At 50.3% G+C, this 17,716-nt stretch overlaps 1 protein-coding gene across 1 annotated transcript in view; it reads right to left on the bottom strand.

Moving 5' to 3' along the window:
• The window catches only part of RASSF5 (Ras association domain family member 5), a 79,141-nt gene extending 69,564 nt beyond the window's left edge, over positions 1-9,577 (bottom strand). The window contains exon 1 of the mRNA XM_007988678.3: positions 9,045-9,577. Coding sequence (XP_007986869.2) covers positions 9,045-9,501 — 457 coding nt within the window. The 5' untranslated portion in view covers positions 9,502-9,577. The remainder of the gene's footprint in view (positions 1-9,044) is intronic.
• Between the last annotated feature and the right edge of the window lie 8,139 nt (positions 9,578-17,716).

Genomic DNA, 17,716 nt, shown 5'->3' on the forward strand with positions numbered 1-17,716 from the left:
TTGTTGTGGCCCTCTCTAGTTTACCAAGCAACTTCTGTACCAGAAGAAGGGCATAAGCAAGTCCAGGTCCTGAAATGACACTTGGGACCAACAAGCCAGGGGTGGGAGCCAAGTTCCTTGCCCCGCTGTAACTCTAGTCCTTGCACCCAAGATCTCCAAGAAGGCCCAGGAAGTCCTGCCTGGCTGAGCACAGGCAAGGGCTCATTCCCATCCCTGCCCTCAAAGAAGAGGACATGGGGCTGCTGGGGAAACTTTAAAATGTGAGTCACGGCCAGGTGTTGTGGCTGACACCTGTAATCCCAGCGCTTTTGGAGGCCGAGGCAGGTGGATCATGAGGTCAGGAGATTGAGACCATCCTGGCTATCACGGTGAATCCCCATCTCTACTAAAAATATAAAAAAATCAGCCGGGTATGGTGGCATGCACCTGTAGCACCAGCTACTCAGGAGGCTGAGGCAGGAGAATCACTTGAACCCAGGAGGCGGAGGTTGCGGTGAGCCGAGATCGCGCCACTGCACTCCAGCCTGAGTGATAGAACGAGACTCCATCTCAAAAAAAAAAAAAAAAAAAAAAAAAAGAAAAGAAAGAAAGAAAGAAAAGAAAAAGGCACGTGTAATGTGGGGAAATCCCTTCCGAATGCCCTGTTTGGGCTGCAGAATATGCTGACCTCACTTCTCTTTTCTCCTCATCACTGAGCTGTTCTTTGACAGGTTAAGTCATTGGGAAAGACAACAGGAAAGAACTGGCAGAGTCTGGAGATGGGGCTTTCAGAAGCTCTAGGATCTTCACTCCTGACCTTTGGAAAACTAGATAGATTTTTCTACTGTAATGATGGTCTGGGAGGAGAACTACCTAGAGGCAGGGAAATGCCTGCAATGACCTCTTGCTGTCTCTAACATCTAAGTGATGACTCAAGGACCTCCATGCTGGAGGCAAGTCCAGCCAAAGTCTGGCATAATTTGAAGCAACAACCTTCACCATCTTACTTGCTGGGGTACAATATATTATCACCCTATTTTATATGAAAGTTACCTCTAGATGGCTTTTAAAAAACACTCATCACTAGGATAGACATTCATGGACAATATGCTCAACATTTCTCTCAAAACTCTCATGTTACAACTGGAATCTGTTGTTCCAGTTGAATAATAAGACATCTCTGAAGTTTTTTTGTAGGGGGAGGTTAATACCTTCTTCAGATGCAAAAAACCCACATAATTCTTTCAGCAGAAACCACAAAGTCTGCAACTTCCATTCAACTTGGATAGAAAAAACAGCCTCCTGCAAATCAGCAAGAAAAATAAGCAGTGATACCTGCTCCCAAATAAGAGACGGACCTGGAGAAATATACAGAGTCAGAGCTGGCTTAGGGGTGGGAGGTTTCCCCAGATGTACTGTTTCTCTTGGGGCCACATCACTGCCTGAGATTAGAGCCAGAGGTCCATTAGGCAACCTCAGATTATTGTCCAGTCCCTATCCATCTCTTCTGCACCCTAGCTGTCTGCTCTAGGATCCAGTCTGTTAATTTCACTTTGGTCCCTGACTAGTCCTGTGTCATGAGCTCTGACAACTGGGCCATGGCAAGAAGGAGGAGTGGAACAGAAAAAGATCCTCCACCTGCATTTCCAGGCCCACCCCCTTCACACACTGAACACCTATGGAGTGAGGTGGGAATGGGGAGAGACACAATTGTTTCTTTCATCTTAAGATGTGGAAAAACTTCACCCTTTGTCCAAAGATCTCATGATTTACACATGATGACTATCAATTTAGAAACTGATTGTTGAAAATTGGCTTAAGTGGAGCCAACTCTCAATTACCCAGCCCTGGCTGATTCACTAGCTTGTATATGGCTCACCTTCCTTTTTTTCTGTACCTCCGTTTTTGGACATTTCAGCATTCACTGGCAGAAGGGCAGCAGATGAATAAGTAAACTCAACTAACTTGCGTGATCAATGATGTTAGTCTAAGGCAAAATGCCGTGCTGAGTTCTGGTGCTGGTTTTGCTATTAATGATCTGGGTTATCTTAGTGAAGTCATTTGACTTCCCTGAATGCTGTGTTTCCTCATCTATGAGATGGTCCTGATTACATCAGCTCTATCGACCAAACAAGAGAACTGTAATCTTGACAGAGGCAGTGCACATCAAATGGCCTTAGTGACCGCCCAAGTGCAACAGAGTTATTTCTGCTCCGACAGTTTCTTTGCCTTCTCAACTCTTCCTGTTCCATGTGAATATTCTCATCCTAGCAGGTTCACAGAATGCCAGCTTGTATCTTCAGCAAACACAATGGTAATTCTTTTCCAGTTCTAGCGTCCAGTAGAAACAAAACATAAAAGGATTTTTAAAAAGTAAGAACATCGCTCTTCTTTTTGCCCTGACTTTCATGAAAACCTGGAGTCTGATTTCTTAAAGGTCTATGTAAGCCACGATTTAATTTTCTAGGAGCCCCAGCCAATGGCCACTGCAGATGTCTAAATAAGACCTGCCCTGCCCTGGAAATATGTTTGTTCAAAAAACAGGAATGGGGAGCACACAGGATAACATCATCACCTCAGAAGAAGGTGGCACACAGGCCCTCCACTGAAGAATAAACCCGTCACAGGTAAATGTCATACTTAGCCATCCACTCACCTGCTCAGTGCCACACAAAAATGAATAGACTGCTGTTTCCAACACCACCCTCTTGCAGACCCTCAGCACGCACATCTTGCACTTCCCCTCAACCCTCTGCCCCATGCCCTCGAATGGGGCCAGGGCAGTAGTTATAGGCAGGAAAATCCGAAAGAAAATCCGGGACGTGCTACAATTCCCAGGGGTCACCAGACTCCTCAGCCAAAGTGAGGCGTTCTCCCCTGGGAGGCTGGACACATGCTACGATGCCAAGAGAGACCCCACTGCTCTTCCTCCTTCCTCTCCAAAAAGGGCAAAAAAGAGAATCAAACCTCAAAGATTTCCCGAAGGGTACATCTCTCACAAACCTTTGTGTACTCTAGGAACCACAGGCATGCTAGAACAGGCCCAGCATGGCCTTGTGGGCCACTTCAGCCAAAGACCACACCACGGAGAGTTCTTGGGGTCTACCAGGCTCTGCCTGAGTCTCCTCAGCATGGTTATGAGTGCTTCAGAAAAAAACTCAAAAGTCATTTCCCCAGGTCTGAGTCAAGATAGTCTTGACCTTGGGGTGGGGCAACCCATGACTGCTCCCAAGCTCCAACCTTATTCCATTTACACCAGTGCCCCCAGGGAACCCAGCCTTCTGCCTGGTCTAACATCATCACCTCAGCCTCCTTGCTGTTTCCCCTAAGCCCCAAAACTGGCTCTGTTCCCCTTCCGACCCTGAGATCCAGCCTGGAACATGTGGAGAGAGGCTTGCCAAAACTCTTGGAAAAAAACTGAAAATGACTAAATGCAAAACCATCTCCCCAGTCAGGCCCGGCCTTCCCAGCTGCCGCCAGCCCTTCCCCACCCAGCCTTGGAGAGTCAGAAAGAGCCCTGCGGGAGGGGCAGGTGCCCAGAGTCAGCAGAGAGGGAGCGAGACCCTGCAGGGGGGCAGAAAACCTCCTGCCACCAGCACAGACCCAGGTCTGCAAGCTTGTGAGAAGGACATTGTACCAGCTGGCGCTGACTGAGCCCCAGGAACATGGTTCCCTCAGAAGGGCTGGGGGTGGGGAGCTTGCATGCTTTGCACACCCACAAATACCCACCCAAGGATACTCACCTTGCCATCTGAGGAATGCGAACAGGAAGGGCCTCTGGTGAGGCCAGAGATGTGTTTACAGGTTCCTCAGCAGCCTTCATAGTAAGCTTGGGCAGGGCGAGAGTGCCAGCAGCTGCCCTCCATGGGGAAACTGAGGGATGAGGGGTGGGTGTGGGAGCCAGAGAGAACCCTGTGGGAGAACACTGGGGTGCAGGAGCTGGGACCCCACCCATGGCCATCCCATCTCAGGTAACTGCCTCTCACACAGAGGTGCTGGATCTGAAGCCCGAAGTGGAAGAAATGGCTTGAGGGCCTGAGACGTCACCAAAGCCTTGAAGACCTGTCAGAATGAGGCCTGCCGGAGAGGTTCTAACTTTACCACTGTCCCTGGCAAAGCCAGCAGGTAACCTCTGACCAGGTAACTCCCTTTCAACTGAGCTAAGCATCCCTGTATCCCTGTATTCTGACCTCATGAAGCTATTTTGAGCATGAATGTAGCAGCGGGCATAAAAACACTTTGGGCTCTTCAGGGAAAAGACACTACTGACGTGCGAAGAATTCTTCTTGTGCCCATTCTCAGACCTGGGCTCGGCCTTGCGGCAGCTTCTCCTGAGCTCCGGCCCCCGATCTGCTCACACTTCACAGGAAGTGGCTCCCTGACAGGATAAATTCACTCTCCCACCCACCAAGGCCCTTGGGACTGGGCTGGGGGCTGTCTTTTCTTTGTCACTCAGGGACTACCTGCCAGGCTTGGCACAGGCTGGCTCGCCCGTAGAACTGGGGAGGAGAGAGAGGATAGCAGACCAAACCCTCAATGCTGCGAGGAGATGTCAATTCCCTTCCACCTAATAACTCCGCAGGATCAGCAGGCAAACACACACGTTCATTACCAAGTCTAATTAGGCTGGCAGACAAGTGGCATTAATCATTTTTGACTGTACCTGGGATTCAAGCCCCCCACACTCCATAATCAGAAAATTTCACGCTCTGATGAATAGTGGGGAAAATTAAGCGCACATTTAATCCTTTCACTTTCATCTTTTGATAAGACAGGAAGCAGGGAGGAGAGGAAAACTGGGCTGCAGCGTGGGGAGCTCAGAAGACCTCTTTGAAAGCATTCCAGGTCCTTTCCCTGGCCCCTAACACACACATCCTTCAACAGGACCTTGCCCAAGAAGAAGACCCCAATTAGAGCCAGGGGTAGGAGAAGGCTTGGGAGTGGGGGATTCCCACAATCTTTAACAACAAAATATCCATTTCTGTGCCTCATTTTCTTAAACTCTAAAGCCAAACGTGGGGCTAAATCAAGGAAAACACACACCACACACTCAGTGCTGCTGGGTGCACAAATACCTTCTAAGTGCCCAAGGTAAATAAATACAGAAGCCGCCAGAATAACACAGGATGATTTCTGAGAGGCCTGAAATGAAGACCTTTCTCTGCTACAGGAAGAATCAATGCCAATGTCCTAGGAGCCTTTTTCACAAAGAACGCACAAGGAGGGGGATGGGTCTGCAGGATCAGGGGGCTGTCACACAGGTGCTTCCAGCTGTGCAGAAAGTGCAGAAAGTAGAGTTGAACCCAGCCAATAGTGCAGCAGCAAGACTAGAGAGACCGGACTAGAGGCCTTGGGAGACATCAGCCATTCTTAATAAGAATAGTCCCGGTGCCCTTCCCTGAGGGCTGCATGGCAGGGCCTTGTATTCACAGCATCATTAAAATCTATCACAGAGTCGGGAGGTTAGAGGGCCTCCCTTTCAACCATGTAATTCCAATCACGTAACACTTCACAGCCCTGAATAACGCCCCCTCTGGAGAGAGACTCGGACTCCAGGAGCAGACAGGTGGCATCCACTGACAATGGTCAAGGTGTGTCTAAGCATCTCCAGGAGGGTTTGAGTAAGGCTTAGGTTTCTCCAAGTGCCAGACCATTCCCTGGTCCAGGATGGCTTACGCAGCCACCAAAATGAGATGAAAGGTAAAAGGCCACCTCGATGCACCTTCTACAGAAGGAAGAGGAAGGGACATCATCTGTAAGGGAAAGTCCCTGAGAACAAAGTCAAAGGGCAGCCAGTGAGTTTCTCTGGTTATTTGCTGTTGACCATTCCCCCCTAGAATGCTAGAAATGCATTCTTACCATCACCACCACCCCTACCCCAAAACACACACATGTGCTCACACAACTTTTCTTTCTTTCTCTCTCTGTCTTTCCACATATCACCACTGGATTTCCTTCTCTGTCTCACAACTATGATTTCTTTAATCCTAGAAATTAATATTAACTCTGAACTTCCCTGTTCACAAATCCAGCATTAACCAGAGCTTGGTTACAGACCTTGAAGTGGGGCAAGCTTAGGTTAGATGAACTTTTGCTAAAAAGGCAGACAGACAGTGGGAAGAGTGTTTTCCAAAATGTTTTCCTTACTAAAAGCCCCTTCTGCCAACATGGTTCCCACCCAGTGTCAGCCTCCTGGGCAGACAGATGTCACTCACATTCACATACCCAGTGCCCTCCTGCTTGTTTCCAAGGGCAGGGATATTTCATAGCACAAACAAGCCATCATTTTCATCACTCACCACGCAGTGAGACCCTGCTGTGTGCCTGGCACTCTGCTAGGTGCAAGTAACACAAAGACAAGGAGCCAAGGACTTCGTGGCCCCTATGCCAGGCACAGAAGGGTCTCCTCAGCCACAGCAGGACATCAGGTAGGAGTGGCATTTCTACAGAACGCCTAATACCCAAATTTTCTGGGATGCCTATGGCAGTCACCTCCCCACTTAGCTCAGCAACCAGGCAGAGTTTGCAAATTGTACTCACTGCTTCGAAAGGTAATCCTAGGAGGTGTCACGAGCCCAGACTAGTTGTTACAGCTGTTAGATGGGAGGGGACAATAACAATCATATCGAATTAAACATTCGTATTGCATTTTGCTAGACCCTGTTCCGAGTGCCTTATGTATATTAATCCATTTAATTCTCACATTAACATGCTGAAGTAGGTAATATCATTATCCCCATTTTTTTAAAACAAGGAAGCAGAACACAGAGACGTCCGGGGGTAACATGGGGACTAAGTGGTAGTCAGGATTCAAACCCAGGGCTCTGGTTCCAGTCTGTACTCTTAACTACTGCATAGTATGATTTTTTAAAGTCCTATTTCTAACACTTGCTTTTCAAAATGAAGATAAAACAAAGCAACCCCACCATGGAATCAGACCCTTCAGCTTGAAGAAAGATGCTCCACGAGTTTGGCCTGCTATATCTCCACCTGCCAGCCCTCATCTGCACATCAGAACGTTTCTCAACTTTTGCCATCCAGCCATAGGTTCACAATTAGTTAAATATTAATCATGACAAACAGAGACTCCTTTTTGTAGCCCCTTGATTCCAGTTTTGCTTTCTCTCCAGTGTTCAGACATCGTTAGTATTAAACCAACTATGTGCGGGGCCATGAGAGCCCAGGAAAGTAAAAAGACCTCACCAAGTCACGCACAAAGTCAGAGGTACTGCATGGGGGCCTGAGTCTTCCTGCCACTAGAAATGATGTATGACTTAATCAAAGGAGATCGACAATTCTGATGTGACATGATGATCAATTCATTTAATCATGGAGTATCTCACACAGGCACATGCAAATACACACAAAGGTACCATTATCACCAAACCAGAAAAAGAAAATCACAAAACTATGTGCAAAATCTTCAACAAGTGATATAGTCCCCCAAAGTCTAACTATAAACTAGAATGCCAATGAAGCAGATTTCCTGGGATTCCAGCTATGATAAAACTCATTTCACTGAGGCTCCCGGCTCTCTCCCTGTGTGTAGGGGTTGTTGGATGCAGTAAGGGAATCTTGAAAGTGCAAAAGCTGCCGACACACGCAAGGGCAAGTTGCACTCGATTCTACTGCAGTCAAAGGCATTTACCAAAGGACAGCAGCCCCTCTACCCACAACATGTACCTCTACAAACCTTTGCTCCTTCCTTCTTAATTAGCACCTGAACTGGGAGTTCTGGTGGAGGAAAGAGCACCACCCACTTGCCCTTCCAATCTTTCCCTTCCAGTTGATCCAGGCTTAGAGTCTGAGCTCTATTTCCCTGCAGCCAGCTGCAGCGGGTTGCCACTGAACAGCCTCGGCTGCAGACTGCAGGCAGAAAAAAGGTAGGGTTTTCCTGATGTGGAAATCGCTGCTGCTGTCCAACGCTATAGTTGGATGGGAGATGTAAGGCTGCTGTCATGGGGGAAGGGCCTTTGCTGAAAGATGCAAACCACAATCCATTTCCAGAGATGCTTGTTAGAGGCTGTGCCATTGTCTGTGCTTTGGGCTTCAGTTATTTGAAATATCATGTAAACACATGAACACATGGCTGTGGATATCCTCTGCTAAACACGCAAGAGCAAATGCTGGGGAGGGGGTGGAGGGTGGACACCTATTAAAGGCATACGCACCCCTAACTGTAGGAGGAGAAAAATAATAAACCCCCAAGAAAACTGAAGATTAGCTCAGAAAATGTATACACTGGGGGCCCAGTGTTTTCTGGCTTTGAGAAGAGCCTGGCTCAGGAGGTGACTGGAGGGGCCTGAGAGCTGTGGAGATGAAGGGACCCTGTCAGGAGTTGAGTAATGTTAGAGCATGACGACTAGGGTAGGAACCCAGGAGGAGGAAGGGGAGGAGGCAGGGCACATCCAAACATTGGAGCAGAGTCCAAAGGTTTGAGGGGCCAGAGGCGAAAGGCAGGAGGGGGCACGGGTTCAGGGTGACTTCAGGCTCTCTTCAGTCTCACAGCCTGCCTTTATCCGAAGCCTAACAAGGTCTCCTCCCTGTCCCAATAGGTCCCCCTGGAGGAGAGGTCTGAGCCTGGAGGAGAGGTCTGAGCGGACAAACAAGCGTTTTGTCAGTAACCCTAATGAGCAAGGGTCAAATGGTCATCTCAACAGCAGTCTCACAACCCACTCCCAAGAACTCACAACGAAACCATGAGGGTGCACAGGGAGATGACAGAATGACCTTGTCGCTGAGGCCATCACCCACCCACCCCCCACAACCTGCGTGCGAGCGTGTGTGTGTGTGTGTGTGTGTGTGTAGGGCCGAGGCATGCACCTGTCAGGAGACAGGTATCTGTTAACTACCGCATAACCATACCTAGGCAGTGGGCAGGCACTAAAGGATACAGGGCAGGGAGCTAAGGAGCGGACTGTCCCCAGGGGTTACCTCCTTATGGTCGGGGCTCCCCTGGAGCCAGAGAGTGTAATGGCCCCTCTCTCCCTGCCCCAGGGCCCTACCAGTCCTTCGCCCCCAGACTGCGGTCTCCCCGCGCGCCCCTCCCCTGCCTTCACACTTACTAGCGCAGCGCAGCGCCTGCCGCAGCACCTCTCGTCCACACAGGTCACACCAGCCGGGGCCGCCTGGCAGCACCAATTCCGCGAAGCAGTGCCCCTCGCCTCGCTCCGCCGGGACTCGGGGATCCTGCGGCTGCTCGAAGATGCTCCTCACGTCGCGGGGTCGGGGCGCTCCAGGCCGCCGCCGCAGTCTCTGCTGCAGACCAGGCCGGAGCGGGCGAGCGGGTCGGGAGGCCCGGGGTGGGGGCTCCAGGTTCCCCCGGGCAGCCCTCCGGGCGCTGCGCCCCTCGTGCGCCCCGTGCGCAGTGGAGAGGGGCGCCGGGACACAGCGGCGCGAGGACCGGTCGGGGGGCGGCGGCGGCGGCTCGGGGCCGCTCAGGCTCTGTAGATAGTGAGGCGGCTCGGGGTCCAAGAGTAGCGGGTACGGGCGCTGCCCGATGGCCGAGGACGCCATGGCCATGCCCGGCTAGTGGCTGCGGCTTTGGCAGCTGCGGCTTTGGCGACTGCGCTACTCCCGAGGCAGCCCCGAGAGAAGGGGCGGCCCCACATCAGCGCGCCTTTAAAGGGACCGCAGCCTGCTGGGCGGGGCTTGGGCGGGGAGAGTCGGAGTGGCAGGAAGAACTACCCAAGGGAACCACCGACGGACCGAGGGGTAGGGTCGGTACGGGGTGACGTCTGCGCGAGTGTGGATTTGGGGGCGTCACCTGGAGCAGCTGCAGGATTCCGCAGAGGAGCGCCTCTGTACAGTACAGTTCAGAGGGCGCATTTCTGCGAGGGACCCTCGGCCTTCAGCCCTGCCTCTTTCCCTTGCCGATCACTTCCCCCAACACCAGGTCCACCCGCCACCCGCACCCTCACGCGCCCCGGGAGGGAGCAGGTCGGAGGGAAAGGCTTGGGAACTGGCTTGATGGGGTCTCAGTAGGGCCCCTCCGTCTAGGCGTCCGCCCGCCACCCTCTCGCTGATCGTGCGGACAGAAGGGCAGTGCTCCTTGGCCCTTTCTCTCTCCGGCTTGTCGCCGCCCTCCGCCCCCTCTAGAGGCGAGCTCGACGCGGGTCGGGAATGCCCCGCTCGTGTTCCGGCAGCCGCGCGTTGTCCCGTGGCTGACCGCCGGATGCAGCCAGCGCAGCTGGGGCTGGTAGAGCTGTCCGCGTGCGACTTTCGCTCTGGTTGGATTTCCCCTCCCTTCGCAGCCCTGCCGGGTAGGGTATTCCTCTTTCCTGGAAGACTGGTGCGGGGGAGGTAGGGGGACTCGATGCAGAGAACGCTCCCGCGCCCCAAGGCTTGGGGGAGCTTTTCTTCCTTAGCCAACCCTCCGCTCCCTAGAGCTGCTCGAGTAATTACTATGGAGATACCAGTTCCCCTAAATGCCCTACGTGGAACCTGGTATGGACGACTCAGTCATGGGACCCAAAGAGAGATCTCCTTTCTCCCGGCACTTTCCCCAATGAAGGCTTGCTTCATGGACTCCTGTCTGGTTTAACGCTCTGCGGTCACCATCTTGAAAGTCTTACTTTTTGAACAAAGGGCCAGGCGTCTTCTTTTTGCACCGGTTCCCACAAATTATGTAGTTTTTCCTGACAGGCACCTTTGCCCATAGAAACAGGCCCATCTCATGGATAAGGAGGACTCCTGGATCTCTGAACCTGGGCCTGGGCCCTCTCCAGCCCCAGTTTTGTTAACCGCACACTGGGCTGGAGGTAGCGAGACGGGTGGGTGTTAACGTGACACTTTCCAGCTCCGTTATTATGACTCAGTGATCACAGCTTTCCTCTTAAAACACGGGTTCAGTTTGGTCTGTCTAGCGGTGGTCATTTTTTAGAAGAATAGTCTAAAATTCTTCTGGACCTAGTCTCTCCTTTCTCTTCCCAGGCCAGAGACCGGTCTCCCCCTAGTGCTTTGTAGGGGAATCTTCACTTTTGCTTTTTATTTTTCCCTTGGAGGTAATTTTTAGGTAATTCCTAAGAATTCCAGAGTCCAGTGGCCAGGGAATTCCCAGTCAGCTTTGGTCCATGGCTTCTCCCTCATGGTAATCATAGTCCTCTGCCTCCCAAATCTGTAGCAGATGAGAGGCTCCTGGGGCTCTGGGGTTCACCAGAGGCCGGAGCTCACCCTATGAGGTGGTTTCTGAGGAATGACCCATGGGACAATCAACCCCACAGTGCTACCAAACAGAGGAGCTCCGAAGAGGGGTGTGAACCACAGGCCACCCCCTCTGCTCCACCCCTCCTCTACCTTTCCTCTTCCCTCTCCTAACCTTGCTTTTGCTACATCAGTGGTTTTCAAACCTTGGTATGCAACACAGTCACCTGGAGGGCTTGTTAAGATTAGTGGGTTTCATCCCCAAAGTTTCAGAATCTATAGGTCTGGGGCTGGGGTTTGAGATGACTCATTTTTAGCAAGTTCCCAGGTGTTGATGCTATTGATCCAGGGACCCAACTTGGAAAACCATTGCCCTAGGTCTGAGGTGGTGATAAGACAATGGGCTTCTCTGTTCCTTCTCCCCAGGACAAGTGTACTTCAGTGGACATGACAGAGAAAAGTCCAATACGGGCTATTCCTGAATACTTTCTGCTGAAGGTATAAAAGGGAAAATACAATTTGCCCTTGTGGTGTCTTATTTTCATCTCCTACTTTTTCTGCAAGCAGTTCTCTTGGGGTTGTTGCAGAAATCTGTATTCCATATAAACATTTGCTGTGTCCACACCCTGTTGCCCATCTCCACACACTTGAGACTCCTTCCCTTCCAGGATTACAGTGGGTGGGTGAGGTCCTGGGCATGGACCCAGCCTGAGCTCTGAGTGACAGCCTGTTGGGGCAAGAAGCAGCAGGGATCTGACAACAAGTGCATCCCTGGAAGATCGGCTTTGAAATGCCATTTGTGAAATAATTGCTAACAGTCTCCATCTCTGTCCTTCCCTGCAGCCTCAAAGCATGGTTTGGGCAGCCCAGCCTAGATTCCCTGGATAGAGAGACTCATGGGGAGGGGCATCATCTTTGGCCATGGGAAACTGAGGACTATCTGAAACCATCAGGCATAAAGCTCTTCCCCAGTTGTCTGGGCTGTACAGAAAAATGCTCTAGTTTTTGTTTTCCTCCTGCAGCTCTGATTTGGTGGAGTGGCAGGGGCTGCTCTTAGCATGAATGCGGGAGGAGATAGTGCAGGGCCAGAGCCCTACATTTGGCTTCTTGGATGGGAACGGAGATGAAAATGGAGATATTAATCATATAACTCCATGTAACCAATCCAAAAAGTTTATCATAAAGTTTATCTTAAAGTTCATCTCCCTGAGCCAAGAAATTAGAATTGGGGCGGGTAGTTGCCCTCCTCAACCTCAACATGAGGCTCCCTGGCTGGGGCATGTCTCCTCTGATGCCAGTTTTCCCAGCCCAGTCCCCTTCTTCCCTGAAATAGCATCCCCCCACCACCCACAACACACACATAGACTTCTTTCTTGTTCACACACACACACACACACACACACACACACACACACGCACCCCACATGAATAGCAACTTATTCCTTCTTCTTCAGAGACGAAGTGCTAAAGAAACTCTAGTCTCATTATAAGGTCAGGACATTGTTGGGGTAGTGTCGGATGCCCGGACTTTAACATTTTTTGAATCTGTCTAGTCATTCAGGCTACAAGGGTGAGACCACAGCATCTGCTGAAACACCTCCCCTGGGAGCTTTTCCCCCTTGTTAGTAGATCCTCTTGGCTCAGACCCATTGACTTTTTTCTGTTTGTGACTCACTCCCAGCAGAGTGGGTGTGCTGCTTTTATTTTTGACCAAGGGGAAGGATTATGACAGTGAGGTTAGAGTGTGTGGTCAGGGTATGAGATCACTTCAGAGGTGGTCCCAGAGCGTGCTGGTTTTCCCGTTGGGTGAGTTGTTTTACCACCGTCCCCCAGTCTCCCTCCCCAAGTCCCCTAGTAAGAAGGAAAATGGAAGGACAGAACATGGCCTGACTTCCTGAAAGGGACGTTTTTTGGTTTTGTTTGGCTTTGAGCATTTGAAGTCACCTGAAATCCCCTCAGCTTTCAGGGAACTCCCAGGGATTCTGACAGTTGCACAACTGTCTACATGGAATCGCTGTAAGAGTCAGGACAAGTTAGGTTATGCTGTAGTAATAAGCTCCACTGCTCAGTGCCCCGAAATAACAGACTCCTTTCTCACTCACGTTACATGCCTTTTGCAGGTTGGCATGGGCTCTCTTCTCATCAGACTCACCATGTCTAATTTTGCCAATCACTGTGCCAAAGGGAAACTGAGAGAGCCTGGAGGATCCCACACCAGCATTTAAAAGCTCCAGTCACTTTCGCTCACAGCTTATTGACCAGAACTAGTCATATGAACCCATCCTACAAACAGGAGCAGATTTACAAGTCTACCTTGTGCTCAGAAGGGGAAAGAGCTGGAAATAGTTGGCAGTCAGCACTAATGACCAGTGCAGTCTTCAAGGGCATAGAGCAGTTATTCATTCATTTAATGAGTAATTCTCTGATATCCACTATGTATCAAGCACTGTTCTAAGCACTAAAGGTACAACAGTGAAATGGATATGTTCATGAAGCTTACATTTAATGAAAGAGCCAGACAATAAACAAACACAAGAGTAATATGATGTCAGGTTGTAAGTACTTTGATAAAAATCCAGCACATTAAGGGGATGAAGGTGATAGAGGTTACTCTATTTGAGTAGTCAAGAAAGACCTTTCTGGGGAGCAGACATTTAAACAGACCTGAACGAAGCAAGCCCTTTGTCTATCTGGGCAAGAATGTACCAGACTAAGAGAACAACAGGCACAACAGCCTCAAAAACTTTTCAAGTTTTATGAAACTGAGTTTGTTCAAAATGCATATTCTTGGACCTGACCCTCTCATTTGTTATGTCTGGATTTTGGTGTGGATTTTGCAAGAGATTTTGATTCATATGGCTCACAGACCACACTTTGAAAATGGGGTTACAGCAGTGAATAGTTAAAATTGTGTGACCCCCTCCACAGACATTTGCAAAAAAATGCCCTTATCTTTTTTTTTTTTTTTTTTTTTTTTTGAGACGGAGTCTTGCTCTGTCGCCCGAGCTGGAGTGCAGTGGCCGGATCTCAGCTCAGTGCAAGCTCCGCCTCCCGGGTTTACGCCATTCTCCTGCCTCAGCCTCCGGAGTAGCTGGGACTACAGGCACCAGCCACCTCGCCTGGCTAGCTTTTTTGTATTTTTTAGTAGAGATGGGGTTTCACCATGTTAGCCAGGATGGTCTCGAACTCCTGACCTCGTGATCCGCCCGTCTCGGCCTCCCAAAGTGCTGGGATTACAGGCTTGAGCCACCGCGCCCGGCCAAATGCCCTTATCTTGATTAACGACGAAACACAGTTCTCCAGTGCTGCTTCCTTTCCTTCTTGGGCAGCATGTTGCATACAGAGCTCAGCTTTCCCAGGAAGTGAGTGCTGCCTGCAATGTGTGATGGGGGTCAGTCATATTTTACATTAAGAGACTGAGAGCAGGGACCATGACAAAATGTTTTGGAGGATCAAAATTGTGTTTGTGAAAGAAATCCCTTGTAAAGTGCCATATGTTACACGTATTTGCTCAAGAAACATACATTGACCATCTATTATGTGGCAGGCACTTTTGGCTTGAATGACTTCATCTTCATGGCAACTCCGTGAAATGGCTGTAATTCCTATTTTACAGATGAGAAAATCAAGGCTCAGAGAAGTCATGTGACTGGCCCAAACAGGTATCACAGTCTGGACTCATATCCACTCAGGTCCAGAATTTGCCTTTGTCCTGCCCAGCTGGCGTGGTAGAAGGGGCAGGGCTCAGAATCTCTGATCACGCTTTGTAGGTGCAGTTTGAAGGATCAGCAAAATCTTTTCCCAGTTTCCTCTCCCTGTGGAAACCCCACTCCACTCCAAGGGTCTAGTCCAAACGCCAGGTCCTCCAGAGCCTTCTCAGAGGCACCCAGACCTCACTCATGGCTTCTTCCCTGGGATCTCACAAGAAGGCCATTGTGCCTCTGACGTTCAGAGTATCCTAAAATGAGTCACAGCTCAGTTTGCACATGTTTGCCTCCCTTACTTGGGTCTTGTGGTCTTTCTGATCCCACCGTGCAGGGCTAACTGGAGATGCTCATTAACTTGTACCTATCCCAGGATTTTTTTCTTAAATTTCCAGGATTCTTAAATTTCCAGGATTTCCAGGATTTCTTAAATTTCCAGAATTTCCAGGATTTTTCATAAATTTCCAGGATTTTTTTCTCTTCAAGCCATGCCCCCTGCACCCAGAGATGGAGAGATGGAGGAATCATTTGGTTTGGGGAGCATGGAAGGTCCCCGAGGACCTGCTGGGGCGGGGTAGAAGTTGTAGTAGTATTGGGAGCTCCATTTAAGACTCATGTACCTCCTCCAAGATGCTGGTCACTGGGTGAATTTCCTGCCTCCAGATGTTTGTAGCTGGCCAGGGCTGAGGGCTGGTGGGGCACCTCTCCACTCTTGGTGGAATGGGCTTTCTGTGTGTCACCGAACTCCAGTGCTCTCAAGGGGATCTCCTAGGTCCTTGAAAGTACTTGGGGACAAGAAGGGCAGATCAAGGTGGGGACGAAAGCAGGGAGGGATACGAGGGCTCCTGGAAAGGTGTCATCATGTAGAGTGGGGGCACGTGGGGCTTGTTTTCCACCAGTTTTAGTGGCACCTCCTCCATCCATCTCAATTATGAAAATTTTCCATCCTGAACTGCTCTGCCAGGCTTATGATAAGACTGGTGTGTGTGTGTACGTGTGTGTGTGTGTGTGTGTGTGTATGTTTCTTCTTTCTGCATTGGAAAAACTCAGATATTCCAGGCAGATTTGTCAGCAATTTTTTTTCCTCAGCCAGAGGGAAGGCTCCAAGCCATAGCCACTTGCATTCCAGCACTAAGCCAACTCAGCCCACTGTGGTGGTAGGAAGTCGTGGACTGGGTTACAACAGACCAGTGAGAGCAGGGTGGCCTGGGTGACCTCACAGACTCTCCCTGCCCCACCCCGGCCCCCACCTGTCTCCTCCTCTGTGCTCTGTGTCTCCCTGTCTTGCCTCTCCTTTCTGCTCCCTCTCCCCGTGCCCTGCTCATCCTCTCTCCCTCTCCCTCTCCATCCATCTTCATCTCCCCCTCCCTCTCTCCTTTCTCACTCCCACCTCTTATCTCACCCCTCCTCCTCTGTCTCTGGTGAAGAATGAAGAGAAGGGCGCCACACTGCTCCAGTGGCAGCCATTCTGAGCTCCCAAGGAACAGAAACTGAAGCTATTTCAGGTCAGCCTGGCTCATTCCTTAACATTTCCCACTGGGGTTGCCTGATTAAGGATCCTTTGTGAGATGGGGGAAAAGAAGCCAGAACTCCACCCTTTAAAAAATCATCGAAGCATGGTTGGGCCTGGTGACTCACGCCTGTCATCCCAGCACTTTGGGAAGTCGAGGTGGGCAGATCACCTGAGGTCAGAAGTTTGAGACCAGCCTGGCCAAACATGGCGAAAACCCCATCTCTACTAAAAATACAAAACTTAGCCAGGCATGGTAGCAGGCACCTGTAGACCCAGCTACTAGGGAGGCTGAGTCAGGAGAATGGCTGGAACCTGGGAGGTGGTTGCAGTGAGCCGAGATTGCACCACTGCACTCCAGCCTGGGGGATAGAGTGACATTCTGTCTCAAATAAATAAATAAATAAATAAATAAATAAATAAATAAATAATAATGCAGGCTGAGCGCGGTGGCTCACGCCTGTAATCTCAGCACTTTCGGAGGCTAAGGCGGGCTGATCACGAGATTGGGAGATCAAGACCATCCTCACCAACGCGGTGAAACCCTGTCTCTACTAAAAATACAAAAATTAGCTGGGCGTGGTGGCACGTGCCTGTAGTACCAGCTACTTGGGAGGCTGAGGCAAGAGAATTACTTAAACCAGGAAGTTGGAGTTTGCAGTGAGCCAGGATTGCGCCACTGCACTCCAGCTGGGTGACAGAGCAAGACTCTGTCCTAAATAAATATATAAACATAAATAAAAAAAAACAGTGAAGCAGTTTGGAAGTGAACCCAAAATGACCAGTTGCAGCAATCCTCTGAGGATAGTGAAGCAAAGCGGCTCCGTGAAAGCAAACTGTGGTTCCAGTAGGAGGGTGGCCTAGCCATGGTTGAGATCCATCCTGTCCTTAGACTGGCTGCCCTGGCCTCAGCTCTCAGGGTGGGTATGGGGTGGGGTGCCTGGTCCAGTGTACCATGCACTGCCAATTGGCCTCTGTTGGGCCATTCACATGGCCTCTGCGGGATCTTTGTAAACTCTGCCTCAGCGTTCTCAAACCTGAGCTGGTGTGAGAATTACCAGGGAAGCTCATCAATAATACAGATTCCTGGGCCACACCCTTACCGATTGGATTCAGGAGCTGAGTGGGGTCCCAAAATATGTGTTTTGAAACCAGGACAGCAGTCTCAAGAGAGGAAACTGTGGATTCTGGGAGAGAAATAGAGACATAGCTCTGCAGCACCATGCCCTCCAGAGCTGACTGTACTTCCAGCCTGGGTACCAGGGACAGGCCCCCTCATCCTTCCAGTTAGGCCCCCTTTGAGCTTGGGTCAGCCTGTTTTAAGAGTCTGCTAGCCATGAATCTGAATGCCACATGGAATCTTCCCAGATATCTGTGATGG

Source organism: Chlorocebus sabaeus, chromosome 25 (genome assembly GCF_047675955.1).
Source record: "Chlorocebus sabaeus isolate Y175 chromosome 25, mChlSab1.0.hap1, whole genome shotgun sequence".
NCBI classification, from domain to species: domain Eukaryota; kingdom Metazoa; phylum Chordata; class Mammalia; order Primates; family Cercopithecidae; genus Chlorocebus; species Chlorocebus sabaeus.